This window comes from Panicum virgatum, chromosome 9N (genome assembly GCF_016808335.1).
Source record: "Panicum virgatum strain AP13 chromosome 9N, P.virgatum_v5, whole genome shotgun sequence".
In the NCBI taxonomy this organism is placed as follows: Eukaryota; Viridiplantae; Streptophyta; class Magnoliopsida; order Poales; family Poaceae; genus Panicum; species Panicum virgatum.
In genome coordinates this window covers 78,018,198-78,032,788 of record NC_053153.1, presented here as the reverse complement: position 1 = coordinate 78,032,788, position 14,591 = coordinate 78,018,198, and the positions used below count along the sequence as shown (strand labels likewise).

Here is a 14,591-nt window from a genome sequence, read left to right as displayed (position 1 = left end):
TTCCTTTCGCTTATTCCTCTCTATCTCTTTCTCTCCATCATTTTCTCACATAGGTTTCGACTCTCGTGGATCGCCTAAAAATTATTCACACGCTGCTGCATGCTCGGGAAGTAGGAGATTTGACGGCTGAGGTTGAGTGCAAGAAATTGTAATTTCTTTCACTTAATTAATGACCAATCTCAGCCATCGGTTTGCGTACCTAAAGAGCTTATCATCCATGGTTGTGCTCACCACCTTCTTTGGTAAGTGACAGAGTTTCTGGCATTTTGTTTCTTTTTTCATATAGGAAAATCCATGTCCAAAGGCACATCGATGCAATTCATACAAGAATTTTAATACCGTGTAAACATTTTTTTCCCCATGCGCTATCGGATAGCCATCTTGGATCAGCTTAGTATTCTCCACTAAGAACACAAGGAAAAGAATAATTGTTTAATTTCTTGAATTTTGCGCTTCTTGGAAGTTACTGATGTGATTTCACTTTTCTTTTTTGAACTAAAGTGTGATTTAACTTTCAGTAGTGCCATTTCAGCAGAGGAACCCAGCTTGTTGCCTAGTTCACTCGCCGGACAGGAAGGTATTTGCTCCCGTGCTTTGTGTGTTTTTACCCGAAAAAGCCCCCCAAGTTGCCATTTTCAGGCGATTTACTCCCGATGTCTTGATTGCTGGGAGGCCAATCGCTAGAGTTGGTGATGCCATCTGTTAAGCTGTATTAGTCTTGTAACCACCAGTTGGTGGACCTAAACCCTCTTTGCCTTCTGAACCTCCCAATCTCCAACTGATCATCATCAGATCCTCCTGGGCAAGTGCATAGGGAGACGACGCTGACGTCTCGCAGGACGAAGTGCAGGAACAGAAATGTACCACCAGACGTGCTGCGCTGCACGCCCAAATCTCCTTTTTCGTTTCGTTTCATTTCTGGTTAAAAGTGCAGAGGGCGCCCCTAACACCACATAACTAATGGCACCTTTATTTCAGTTTGGTGGCAGCACTTGCTTTTGAAATTGGGCATGTGGTAGTGATGTGCAAGGACAAGTGTTCCATTGGTCCCCTCCAATCATGAATTTGACCAGCCAACATCTCCCATTCATCTGCTCTTGGTAGCATCACTGACATGTGGGATTCGGCGAAATTCGGTGAATTAGTAGAGTGCAGCCAAGGCAAATTATGTTATCCCTCAACCTAAAAATTAAAAAGATATAGTGTGTTTCTCAAGATTGTGAATGTTCATAGTTTTCAGCGAATGTGCCATGTCCAAGCATAGGAAAAATCTGAAAATTTTCTTTTTAGTAATACCAGTTGCTTCGTGTGATTTATGAAAAGCTATAAGAAAATAATATGCAGGTGTCGTGGTTAGGCTTCAATGGTCAAGAAGCATAGGTCACATCAGATTTATTTATTTATGGTTGCAATATCTGATTGCATTATCTGGAAGTCTAGTTACAGCAGACCGGAGTATAAGACTAAACTGACCTCAGTCAGTCAGAAATTTACTGAACGATGATAGAGATCCTTCATAGGTTTAGATGAACATCTTCCGGTGATTTCAAGCTCAGGAAACATTATCTTTGATTTTAGAATTCGGTCTAGCATTTTCGACAATGAGCTTATTGCAGCCTCACAAGTTTTTTTTTAATAAAAACAAGAGATCACTGATCAAAAAAGCATTCAGTACAGACTGAGCATGCATCAAGTCTTGCCGAAATCCTTAAGATGTAAGGCATAAGATTAGTAGTGCACGGTGCACCACTTGGTTTCAGAAGAATTTTCTAGTGTAGCAATAAACACTGCTAGAGAAATGTGAAGCTCACATCCCTTATTTCTCAAGAAACATATGATGCATTGCATGCCCTATATCAGATTTCGTTATGGACATCCCAATCCCATCAGAGATCGGGTCACACTACCTACAGCTACCCGATATGTCGGTTCCTGACACCAAGAAACTTCGGCCCGGCTGCGGCGCATCTCGTTCAGATGACGGATCCTGTGCCACCCGACGCCATTGTCGATCTGATCCTGACGTGTCTCCCCTCAGAAACTCCCCCAGCGAATTGTTTAACACCCTACCGCTGTGCCTCGCTCGCTCGTAGACCTGGCTTTTTCCGTGTGATCGCCCTCGCCTTGTCCTCACCGCTTATCCTAGCTGAGGTGACATCGATGAGCTCTGTCAGGTCGCCATTGGAATCGGGTAGCTCGCCGTGTCGGCCGGTGATTCGCCGGTGCGGCCAACGGATCGAAGCTTCTGATGACTCGGGAAGAGGAGACGGAAACGCTGTTGGGTAACAGGGGAGAAACTCCCGGTGCTTCCAGTCCCGGGACTGTGGAGGAGCAGTCCGCGGAAGAGGCGCTGTCTGGGATCATTGACGAGACGACGAGACCGGATCGCGCGCAGCAGGCGTGGAACGGTGGAAGCGTTGCATTCAGACGAAAAGCTGGGAGGTGCCCGTGGAATGGATGGAACAAGTGGCGGCTTCACGCGAGACGGACGCCGAGCAGGACAAGGCTTGGTGTTCCTTAGGCGAGCGAGCGAGCTGTGCAGGTAATTTGGTCGGCAGCTTCGCTCCATAGTGACGTTGAAGAGATCGTCGGAGGGGATAACAATGGGCGGGGTCGCACGCGTCTTCCAGAACGCACTTATTTCGTATCAATTCAGATCGACTGAAAATGAGAGGAAAATCAGAACAGCAGCAAGTGCTCTTGACTAACAATTTTAATGAAAAAAAAAGAGAGTAGGAGTGGTTTCTTGTGGTGTTTAGTTGCGACCAAACGAGAAGGAGAAGGAAAGAGATGGTGTATCGGGGTTGCGTTAGGATGGAGATGGCGGTGAGCTCTACTACCAAACGAGGACAAAGAAGAGTTTTCTTGTCGAGTCACGTGAAACGCGGAGGGATGAGAGAGCGCCATCAGCTGATGCCTGATGTGCAGGCAGGCCCGTTACCTAACCTAACCCCCGTCTGGACTGGATCGTCCGTCATCACCCTTCCAAGATGCAATTTTCTTCTCCCTCCTGACGACTTGTTTCTTGAGGCGGTTCGGAAGACGCCAGGAATGAGCCGTCGCCCGGCATCAGCTGCCAATGATTGCACTCACGCGTGTGCGTGCCTCAGCGACCCTGATTGAAACCCAAGCCTATCCCCATCTCATCTCCCTACCGACCTCACATAGCAGCCTGCAAGATGTTCTGCAGCGCTCCATCAGTCCATCTCCATCCCTGCTTGATTTTCAGTAACGCATCAACCCCTTCAGGTGCTGCATCCTTGTATTGTACGAGCGAGTAGGGATCGAGCAGGCGCGCTGCAGGTTAAAGAAATGGAGGAAAGCGAAAGCATCGAAACGCATAGTAATTTTCTAGTGGTTTTTTTTTATGTATGTCCGTGGCGCGATCTTTGTCTGGATGATGTCACGTTCTGTTAGCTTGGATCCGGGCCTGCGCTCCAGATCACGCGACACTCGCGTTGGCGGAAAAAGCCGCGGCGGCGACGCAGATTGACGGTAGCTTTCGCCGCCGGCGAGCGAGCGCAGACAGCGGAGAGATGAGAGCTGAACGTCCGAGAGAGAGAGCAAACAAAAAAAAAGGCCCAAAGAATGCAAAAACAATAGTATCTGCGGGTGTTCCGTCTTTATACCGGCATCTCGGTCGCTTTTCCTTCTCCCCGTTTTTCTCTCGCTTTCTATCAGGATTAGTATATGTCGCTGCGCGCTGGCGCTTTAGACAAAGCGTCGGCACCCGACGGGGACGGGGAGCTCGCTGGCATCGCATCGGCTGCTCGCGGATGAAAGGGATCCTGGTCCCGGCACCCATGCCATGCCCCAGCGCACGTCGATCGCCAAGTACCCTCCTCAAGTACAGGCGCCAAGTGAGTCCGGCCAGACCTCAGAATCTGCAACAGTAGTGCAAAGGCAAAGCATGGTGGATAGTGGATAGGGCAGGGACCCGCCGCCGCCAATAATGGTGCAGTGGGATCGAGCGCTGCTGCCCTATGATCCGGGCCGCATGGGGATTGGAGTTGGAGGGACGGACGGACCGACAGCCCATGTGTCCGGGGATCCGGCCGCGGAGGCGATGTACTTGCCGCGTGGGGGGTGCGGTGCGGTGCGGTGCGGAGGAGATGGCCGTGCACGCGCCGGCGGGGCCCTCGTCCGGGCGCGGATGCCGGGGGACGGGGGCGGAGTGGGCGCCACGCCGCCGCGGTCAGGGTGCTGCTGCGGGCGGCGCCGCTGCGCGCTCTGGCCTCACGGGCATGCTGATGCTGGCGCGCGCAGCACAAGTGGATGCGGTTTGGTTTTTCCCTTGCCTTCCAGACTTCCAGTGTCCTATGTGTCCCTCGGCGGCTCGGCGCTCCTCCGGCCTGGCCCATTGATCTTGGGCTGCGGCGGAATAGGAGGACGTGCGAACTGGGCCCAATTTTTAGCCTCAGTTGCAAATTGGGCTGGGGAATAGTTGGAAGACGTGTGTTTCGGCGCGTGCGGCCCAGCACGGAGGCCGCCTCGGTCCGCCAGGCCCGCCTCAGCATGTGCCAGACTGCCAGCGCACGCGGCGTACCTCGGCGGAGTGGGCTCGTCGCCGGTGGCCGTCGTCCATCGCGTCGCAACTCGCAAGGCACCCGCCGCAGCGGCAGGAAGAAAGGGCAAGCAAGACCCGTCGCGACGACCGCTGCCGAGGTGAAGGCTTGTGCGTGCTGCTCCCAACATTGCGCGTAAAGATAACAGCGGCGGCAATGCAGCACAGCACTGCCCGCTCCGTTCATGACGCCTGCCCGGTGGTCCCTTGGCAAGGATCGAAAGAATCTACCCCAACCAAACCAAAGCAGCACCTGAGTTCTGATTCAGAACCGAACAGGAACAGCCCGCGTTCAGCAAAATCCTCGAGAGCGATAACACGGCCTGACGCCACGACGGCAGCCCCCAAAACGCACAGGAAGCAGGCAGCGGCACAAAAGCATCAAAAGGCCACACATGCATGCTCATCCCACACCTCGACGAAAAAGACGCGGGTTGAGGCCTTGTTTAGTTACATAAAAGTGACTCTGCAAAACACTGTAGGACTTTTATTTGCATTTGGTAATTATTGTCCCGCCATGGATTAACTAGGCTCAAAAGATTCGTCTCGCAAATTACAGACAAACTGTGTAATTAATTTTTTTATTTAGCTACATTTAATACTTCATACATGCGTTTAAAGATTTAATGTGATGAGAAATCTTGTAAAGTTTTGAAATTTTGAAAGAAACTAAACCAAACCAGAGCTTAAAAAAAAGAACGCGCGCCCTCCTGCCGCCTTGTTGCCGCATGGGTGTCGGTCGCCTCGACCGCGAGCGCACCAGCCCAAAGGCCACAAGTGCAGTGCCGCGACGAGAGGAGGGGGGAGCACATCGTCAAAAGGGGCGCTCGTTTATTATTGCGATCGCACTGCGCTGCAGATCTGCTCATCTGCAGCAGGAGGCCAACCGCCCGGCCTTCCTGTCAGCACGTTTGTCGCTGTCAGTCAGACGAGACCTTGTTTATTTACTTTCGCCTTTCTGGCAGTGAATTCATCAGCATTTACAAGTGTGGGAGAAAACGCATCCAATGCTGAGTATGAATGACCCACGTTCTCTTTTACAAGTGGGAGTGTCAAAATAACTCACCAGCATTTTGGTCCCCAAAACAAAACAACTCCCAAGCGCACACACGTCGTAGTATCTTTTCTTTTATCACGAGTGAACATTGATAATTGCGAAGAAATTCCACAGGCTCTCTCCATTCACAGAACAGAAGCGCTACCAAATCTAAACTTCGGTAACAGACAACACCAGGTTACCATCGGCATGTTCAGGCACACCGCACACGGTCTCCTCATATTACCACTAGTACATCAAAAAGGTACAATGCACACTTCACCTGCGTCTTTCTCCGTCTCAAGAAATTTTACTACTACTAACACAAGCAAAAGAATGCAATCTTTTGCGTTTACTCCCGTCTACACTCCATTCCCGGGCCAACTTCAGTTACCAAGTTGCCGCTTTGAACAATTCATGGAGATGTAGCAGGGAACCAATCCTAATCTGGAAATCTGAACGATGAATGCTAAGTTCACGACCTAATCATCCAACCACATCTACTTCAAGTCGATACTTACAATTCATCTCTCCCCATTGTTTTTGTCCACCTTTTTGTCAATCCCCTTCAAATTTGTTGCTTGGAGAAGTAGGCTAAGCAGTGGGAGAACAGACTGCCTCGACCGCCACCCTTTTTGTCACGTTCGGGCAGGGATCTCCTCCAAAGCTCTCGGGGGAGATAGCAACGACACATCTTTGCAGGCCAATGCATTTCTGTTCACATGAAACATAATATTGATGCTGTGAGGCTAAATGATATCGCAAAGTGCTTGCCCCAGTATTTCTTTGACAGGGCAAAAACTCAAATGGCCAAAACAAAGAACAAACCTTCTCGAGAACAGTGTGAGAGTTTGCTGAATGGCAATCTCCTTGCTGGAAACTTCCACAAGTTCCCATAGGTGTCCCAAAGCTTGCAAATTTGATGGCGGAAATGGATTGCCCAGGTGCACATCTTAAGTGCACTTTGGCCCTGTGGTACTCACGCTCACCGTAGCTCTCAATCTGCCACTTCTTGATATTTGGATGATCCTCAGATACATCAGCACAGACACTTGAGACTGACCTCTTCACAAGAGCAATCTTCGATGAATCCCCACCAAGTTCCTCAAAAACTACCAACAAATTTCTAGTGGGTTGCAGCCAGGATCTTGGCACATGATACCTGCAGACAGCAATTTGACACCTTTTGTTAAGAGTGGCATCTCATGAACAAGAGTGCAGAACCATAATAGCTAAAAACCACTCAAGAAAAAGGGAAAAAGGAGAACAAAAACACTAGACAGTGCATCATGAATTTCAGTACTGCAAAAAAAATTCAAGCGATGGTAGTCCAAAAAAATCAAATGCTGTAACAAATATTCTTACCAACGTTGCGTGGGCTGACCACAGCCTGCTTGACACTTGGGTGCACGGAATGTCCCCGTGTAACTGCATCCCTTGCAGTCCCCATTTGCATATGCTGTCCAGTACCGACCAATGCTTTGTCCATTTATCCAGATTTGGCCCTTGCCCATGCTACCCATATCCAGAGCTAGTGGCTCATCCCCAGTGGGAGTCTCGAAATAAGCCTATGAAGAGAAAATATACTAAGAATGGGGGTGCAAATGTAGCCGCAAACAAATAGTGTTGGGATGGCAATTTTTTCATACCCTATACCAGGCCAATGGCTGTTGGTTTTGGGCTAACAACGATCCTTGCATCCATTCAACTGAGCTTGAGCCTTCTATGGAGTTCAGGTTCATCTGTTCACCTTTCAGGCCAACCTAGCATGGAGAAAAGACAAGTTTACTTTCTTTTCTTAATAATAATCCATTCATTGACAAAGGTTTGTGATGTTAAATATACCTGATAGGACCAAGTTTGCCAAGTAAGGTCTCGCGAACCTTCATTCAACCCATGAAGTACAACAGGACCAACAACACCAGTGTTCCATGTTTCATAATGCACTCCAACATTCTATGTCAGGACGGAAAATTGAATAGTCATATACTAGGTTATAAGGTGAATATATATAGATTCATGCAGTAATGAGGGGACGGACCGGTAATCCACAGGCAACACTCAGTAGTGCAATTTTATTAGTACCGGCTCGAAGGTTAGCCATGCCATTATATTTAATTCTTCGATCTTCCCTGGTACCATAAGCAGAACCTACAGAAGTAAAATTATTTTATTCAGAAACCATGTTCCGTGACACTAATGTTCAGAAACAGGTGTTTTTTCTCAGTATATACCTTGAAGTTGTCCATTGATAAAGACATGCAAGGTGTGACCAGCAGACTGCACACTGAGAGACAGAGGCTTGCCACCTTGAAGGAAGTTTTCAGATGGGCTTATCTCAACACTGTAGACAATAATTAGAGCTTTGAGATACAAAAAAAAATTCCCATGCGTATTGAGATGTAGAGCAAAAGCACAGAATAACAGTCCCAGGCTTCCATAACCAAGAAATCCAAATAAATTCACTGCTGGTGGTGTACAAATTTATATCTGTGAGACATGGAAACATCATTACCTGGTGATGTACCACAGATAATCACTGCTGTCTCTCGTGACATTAAGCTGCTCAAGCAAACCAGTTGTCGTTAGCAGTGGAGCAGCTGCCAGAGAATCAACCTCTTCATCATACCTCTCCCACATCATTGAGGCGGCCCCATCTGCCCACATTTGCATTTGAGATGTCTGAACACCAATCTGCAGAGAAACAATTTCAATCAGATAAGCCAGGTATCATACAGTTGTTGCGGAATAAAAGGGGGAAAATGCAAGAAGAGAACAATGTGCTGTACTGAAACAAAAATATAAGTGAAACTTACTGTTGCACTGTTAAAGACTACATTCTTGCAATCAGGAAGGATGCTAATTGACCAAGGTGGAAGGCTGTAATTCTCATTGTCGAACACAACTTTTGCATAAGAATTAGAATTGTAGTTCGCAAGGAAAGCAGCACAGCCAGATGGAGATCGGAAGACATGGGCCTGAAGTATGGATGATATATATAAGTGGGACATTAACCCATATATGATACATGGTTCACTGCGGAGAAAAGCCAACTTAGACATACCTCTTGCATGGTTCCAAGGGTAGTAATTTCTGGGTCAACAGAAACCAATGCCTGCTCACATAACTTAACAGCTCTGTGGAGTTCTTTCAGATGACTGTGCTTCGGTTCTCTAACAAGTCCTGGACATAACAAAGCAGAGTATGAGTACCAATAACACACTTATAAAAGATATATATTCTACAAAATGCAGTTACAGGTTACGGCTTGATAGTTACCAATATATTTAGAATGCATGGATGCAACTTTTTTTAAAAAAATGGTATATTTATACACTTTATGGAGATAAAACTGGCAACGACGCACATCTGAAAGATTCTACTGAATTTCTCCTAGTAAACTTACCATATTCATCAATTGGAGCATCATAATCATAACTTGTTGTGATGAAGGGACCCCCAGCAGTGCGTCCAAAATTTGTTCCTCCATGATACTTCATTGACAACAATCAAAACCAGTAAACCACCAACCATGAGTATCTCACAACAGTTAGCATAAGATAAAACATGAGTACTTCCATGAAATACCATGTAGTAATTGATAAAAGAACCACCCTTCTGTACAAATCGAGCAACAGCAAATGCGAGGTCTTCAACTGGTCGTTGGCGGATGGTTCCACCAAATTCCGTGAACCTAAATTTTTGTGAACATTCTTTTTAGGACAGATGTCGCAAATACTAATACATATGACCCCTGAGAGCAAACAGAAACTGAAACAAAAAGATAAAAATCTGAATAAACCAATGACTATTGGCTATTGCACTTGCAATAATTTGACAAAAGACTACCTTCCCAAAAAGGAAAGGTAAAGACAAAGAGTTACCAGCCACTCCAGGCTTCAGTCCACATCATAGGCTTGTAAGGTTTGTTTGCAGAAAATGCATCACAATAGAAACCATTGCATGTATTGATCTGTTAAAACAAGTCAAAATTATTCAAGAATTTGTTCCAAAAGACAGACAAGATAGAGGCCACAGTATAAATTCGTGAAGATCAAAAGAGAGCTGGCATGGATTCGATTTGGTCCGCCAAGGCACCAAATGCTTACAGAATTGCATTGAGATTCCATTTAATTTTCTCCTCTTTTTAGAGAGACAGCTTCAGTGTGTGTTTTTCAGGGTGTGTTACAGACCCTATAACAATTTTCTGTTTTGGGGGCTCTTTACGCCCCCCCCCCCCCCCCCCCCAACCCTTTTTTCTTCTTAATATATTGATGCGAAAGAAAAAATAGAACGTAACAATTTGTGGACACATCAGAACTCAGAAGTGACATTCTTTAGAACTGGAGACAAACCCCTTATTTTGATTAGGGAACCACAACAATATCCTTTTCACTGGAATTATACTACTGCATAAAGTAAAGAAAGGTAACAACAGACCACCTAGGCACATTATCAGAAGTACATGACAATCAGTTTACTAATCCGATTACCCCTTGACCATAAGTAACGTAGTGCAAATGAAGTTATTAGCATAGATAAGGATTACCGTACCACTGGATCTGGTGCATCCTCCTCCTTGCACATCACCCACGGCACACCAGTGCCCAATCCGACAGCCATCTTTGCAGCCCAGTTGATATATGACTGGCCAGCAGCACCAAACTCTTTGCCTTCTGGACCATACTCATTTTCAATCTGTACAAACGAAATAATAGCGATCAACAGTATGAACTACTGGGAACATATGAAATTAAGATGAGTCAACTAGAAATCACTATACACGAAATGCTAATTTCAGACTTGTATCAAGGTTTACCAGCACAAAGCTAGCAGAGGGGCACAATTGTAAATTTGCTAATCCTACCAATTGTCCAAAATCTCAAAGCATATTAGCATGTTGTAGAAGGTGCAGCAGCTTATCACCATATGCTGTAACTCAACCATAAACCTTAGCACCAAACTAAAAGAAAATATTTATACACTTATACTCGCCTGAGAGAGGATAATAGGGCCACCTTGGGAAGCAAAGAGTTTTTCGCTCTTCATCATTCCCACGATTTTCTCAGTGAAACCCTGCATTGCCGTCTGCAAAACAAAAAGGCAGCATTACAACCATGAAAAGAAAAGGATGTGTCTCTCCAACTAGATCCAGAAATGTTGGTGACTTCACAGACCGACCTTGAAAGGTTCGTTATCTGTCCTGAAGCTGATGCCTGGTACATACTTCAACCAAACTGGGAAGCCACTACGAAATTGCATTGCAACATAAGTCAGGAAACAGGAGTACTGCATGTTAGGGATGCAACATTTATATTTTTGGGTCATTGGGTCGGCCCAAAATTTGGTAAAATAAACTACTACAATGGCATGCCACGTAATTAATTTAGAGGGGAGAAATGAGCTAAAATGACCAGTCAACTTAATTAATTTGCCGCTCCAAAAAAACGCAATTAATTTGACAACCCAAAGAACACATTTGGGTAACCCCTTCATCCCTACTGCATGTACATAAACCTAACCAGGAAAACGGTAATACTCCATTTTACAGAGGTGATTTCAAGAAATGGAGTAATACCCGAAATTCCACTCGCCACAAATGTAGGGCCCGATGCGGAGATGTACAAACAGCCCGGCCTTCTGGACAGTCTTTATGAACCTGACCAAATCGTACCTCTCTTCGAAATAGTACTGCGCGAAGCGAGAAAATGCCATCGGAAATCCTGTATGACTGAATAATGACAGCGGAATGGAAGAGATGGAAAGGTATGAAGAGGTCTAAAATTTCTCACATTTCCAGGAGTAGGCTCATGTCCATTCCAAAAGACATAGGTCTGAATCACATCCAAGCCTCCATCTTTAGCCTTCTGAATCAGCCCTTCCCACATCTGGTTGAGAGAGGCAAGAAGAAGCAATCACTATAGCACCAATAAATTACAAAAATAAGCCACAAACCCACCCAAAACAGTTCTTTTCGTCAGGAGTTTCTAGTCATAATACCATATTAGTCCAATGCAGAGCAACAAAGAACCAAGAAACATGACTGCTGGAGACTGGAGAGAAACAGAAAGGAAAGACAGCATCCGGAGAATCTCAAAACGCTTCATTGTGTAACCCCATCCCACTGCCCGTCGAAGGAAAACAACAGCTGGCTTTTCAGAACATTGCATCAAGAAACCGGCGTCCACATCCATAAACCATCTAAAGAACCTCCCCGGGGAAGAGGAACAAAAGGAAGAGATTTTGAAGAATGTAGTTACATCAGGGGTGCTCCTGGGGTAGTGTATGGATCCAGAGAAGAGAATCCGCCTCTGCCCGTCAATCATCACCGCCTTCTTGTCGTAGGTCACCGCGCATTCGACGGCGGCCGCCAGCACCGCCACGGCCACCGCGCAGCCCAGCAGGGCAGCCGGCCACCACCTCCCCATGGCTGGTTCCCCACTCCGAGCCGGCGGTCAAAGAAGAAGACCGCACACACTGAGAGTGCGCAAGTGTGTGTGAGACCGTGGTCTTCACACACTGGTCTTCCTCCCCGCCAGCAACTCGTCTTCCTCCTTCAGACCTCCCCTGTTTTTGTTGCTGCCTTTCTTGGATTCTAGGATTCTTTGGGTGGGCTCTTGGGGGGAGTGACAGTGGGGGTAGCGGCTCGGCTCCCGAGGAGTGATATGTGTGCTGGCCTGCTGCCCTCTGTGCGCGTATGGAGAGGGAGGACGAAAGAGAGCGGCCTGCCGGCCTGGAGCCGGCTACCCGCGGCCCGTGTGTTGTGTGTACGGGGTAGGGCGCCGGGGAGTAGGGAAGCAGGAACAGTACAAAGATGGGCAGGTCATCATGGTGCTTGGTGGCCATGGCCTCCCTGCGAGGCTGCGACTGCGACTGCGATCTAGAGATGGGAAATTCTGACAGTGGGGGCTCGTCTCGTCCTCCCGTCGCAATTCGTACCTACTACCCCTGTTAAAAAAACCCCCGGGGGGCCAGGCTCCAAGCTCACTACTAGTCGAAACTGTTTTTAAAGGAAAAGTCAAAGCTATAAGAGTAGAAATTAATGGGGGTCGGCTTTCCAATCCTTTAATTTGTTTGGTAGATTAGCACCTTAACGTCTTGTTTGAAACTTCGGATACCAATAATCACCTCCAACCCAAACCTGACAGATTTTTTTTATATACTCAAATGGACGTGTAATTCGTTTGGAAGTTGGACGACCCTGCTAGTATTTTTCTCCCCCCTAATTAACCAGCGTTGTCTTTGGCAAAAGAAAAGCCAATGAAGACATAAATGCGTCATGAAAAGGTTGGCAGTAGTGGCCACCGTCCAAAGAATTCACAAGAAACGAGTTGGCCCTCGCCGGACTATCAGCTGCTGGTTATTTCCACGTACGTTTGCGAGTTAGGATATGGGTGGGTTGGCACGAGCAAAGGAGGAAAATATTGGAGCAAATACAACATCCACACCGCGTTACAACTTACAAGTGGTACAACTGTGTATATTCAGGCTGTCGGAATAGTGCCTGGCAAGTGCAGAAGATATAAAGAAGCAGACCGGCAAGGAGCAAAAATTACCCCGTTTGGTTTGTGCCATGCTAGTGAATAGTGATATTTTGACCGCTAATTACGGTGTTAAATAAAGCCAGTTTACAAAAACAACTTCAGAACCCCCGCGCTAGTGACTCTGAAAAATCTAATGAGACCTTTGACTGCACGATTAGAGGATGGTTACTGTAGCATCACTGTAGCAAATCATCAATTAATTACCATCATTGGATTCGTCGCAAAAAGTTACACTCATCCCTGAAAAGGTTTTGCAAATAGACTTTATTTAGTACATCATGCATGCGAGATTCTTCTCTAGCGTAGAATAGCGTGGAAGAAACCAAACGGGGCAACACGTTTGGTTTGATGAGTAGCATGTAACACCCCGGGTGTTTACACAGTATTTTAATTAGGTGCCTGCACAGTAATGGTGTAGGTTTGCTATGCATCATGTGCTTGAATTACTTAAAAAGGATCTTTTTGTAATTATGAAAGGTTATATGTGTAATTATGATTTTATGCAAGGTCCTTTATATAGTTATTTGTGTTTATAGCTTTTATGGAGGGTGTTTGTGCAAAATTTCAGTGCATTTATTGCAGGGCAACCAATTTTGTTTGTAAGTCTATGTTTGTAGTGAATTTACGTTGAAAAAGACAATTTTCCTGGAATTCAAAATCCCTTCAACAATTTTAATTTTAGCTCTTGAAGCTTTGGCCAAATAAATTTTTGCACAACATCAAAGTTGTAGATCTTGAAATTTTGAACAACTTTCATGTTGGGCACTTTTCCATTTGAGCTTTGGTTTAAAAGTTATCGCTGGTTTACAATTTAGTCCCTGGAACTTTTGGAAATTGCAAAATCGCCCTTATGACCATCTCCCCCTCCCTGCTCTGCTTCTCGCCGCCGGCCACCGACAGCGCCGCCGTGGAGCGCCTTCCCGGCTTTCCCGGCCATTACTTCGCCGTGCGCTGGCTCCCACGCGTCGCCGGCGAGCTCCTCCCCCTCCTGTTGCCTCGCGCTGGAGCCTCCACCCCTCGCCACGCACCCCCGCCGCGCCCAGAATCTCCCCGACGGCCGCCACCGCGACGCCGCCGTGGAACGGCCGCTGCAGAGCGCGCCGTCCCCTTCTAGCGAGCGCCCTGGGCTTACAAATACCCCAGAGACCAATTCCTACCGCCCTTCTTCGCTCTCCTCGCTCCCACGCCGCAGAACGCCGCCGCCGCCCCGCTTGAACCCCGGCGAGCTCCACCCCACCGCGGAGCCGCCAACCCAGACCCGCTCCACCCCTACATCCCCCACCATTAGCCGCGCCTCACCCTCGCGCAACTCCCAGACCGTTTCCCCTCGCCCAATCCTCACCGGAGCACCCTCGCCGTCGCTCGCCTCCGCCGCCAACCCGCCCTGCTCCGCCGAGCCGCCGCTTCCGAGCCTCTCCCCGCGACCCTAGGCCACCCAGAGGTGCGC

General features: G+C 47.3%; 1 protein-coding gene across 1 annotated transcript; it reads right to left on the bottom strand.

The window, feature by feature from the left end:
* Window positions 1-5,716: 5,716 nt before the first annotated feature.
* Window positions 5,717-12,348, bottom strand: LOC120690236 (beta-galactosidase 5). Its single transcript, XM_039972819.1, has 19 exons — window positions 11,861-12,348; window positions 11,393-11,488; window positions 11,179-11,291; window positions 10,782-10,848; window positions 10,596-10,688; window positions 10,155-10,298; window positions 9,485-9,573; window positions 9,189-9,294; window positions 9,007-9,094; window positions 8,665-8,783; window positions 8,417-8,578; window positions 8,116-8,294; window positions 7,835-7,944; window positions 7,642-7,751; window positions 7,446-7,556; window positions 7,250-7,363; window positions 6,966-7,168; window positions 6,429-6,762; window positions 5,717-6,314 (listed from the first exon to the last, which is right to left on the bottom strand). The coding sequence occupies exons 1-19, from the start codon at window positions 12,026-12,028 to the stop codon at window positions 6,195-6,197; spliced, it is 2,526 nt and encodes an 841-aa protein (XP_039828753.1). The 5' UTR covers window positions 12,029-12,348; the 3' UTR covers window positions 5,717-6,194.
* Window positions 12,349-14,591: the final 2,243 nt, after the last annotated feature.

Bases quoted from the DNA above. Each gene is read 5' to 3' on its own strand.
- LOC120690236 (XM_039972819.1), bottom strand. From the start codon at position 12,028: ATGGGGAGGTGGTGGCCGGCTGCCCTGCTGGGCTGCGCGGTGGCCGTG. The intron at 8,784-9,006 runs GTAAGTTTACTA...TGTTATGTCCAG, and splicing joins TGCTCCAATTGATGAATATG to GACTTGTTAGAGAACCGAAG. The intron at 6,763-6,965 runs GTAAGAATATTT...TGCTGTCTGCAG, and splicing joins GGTCAGCCCACGCAACGTTG to GTATCATGTGCCAAGATCCT.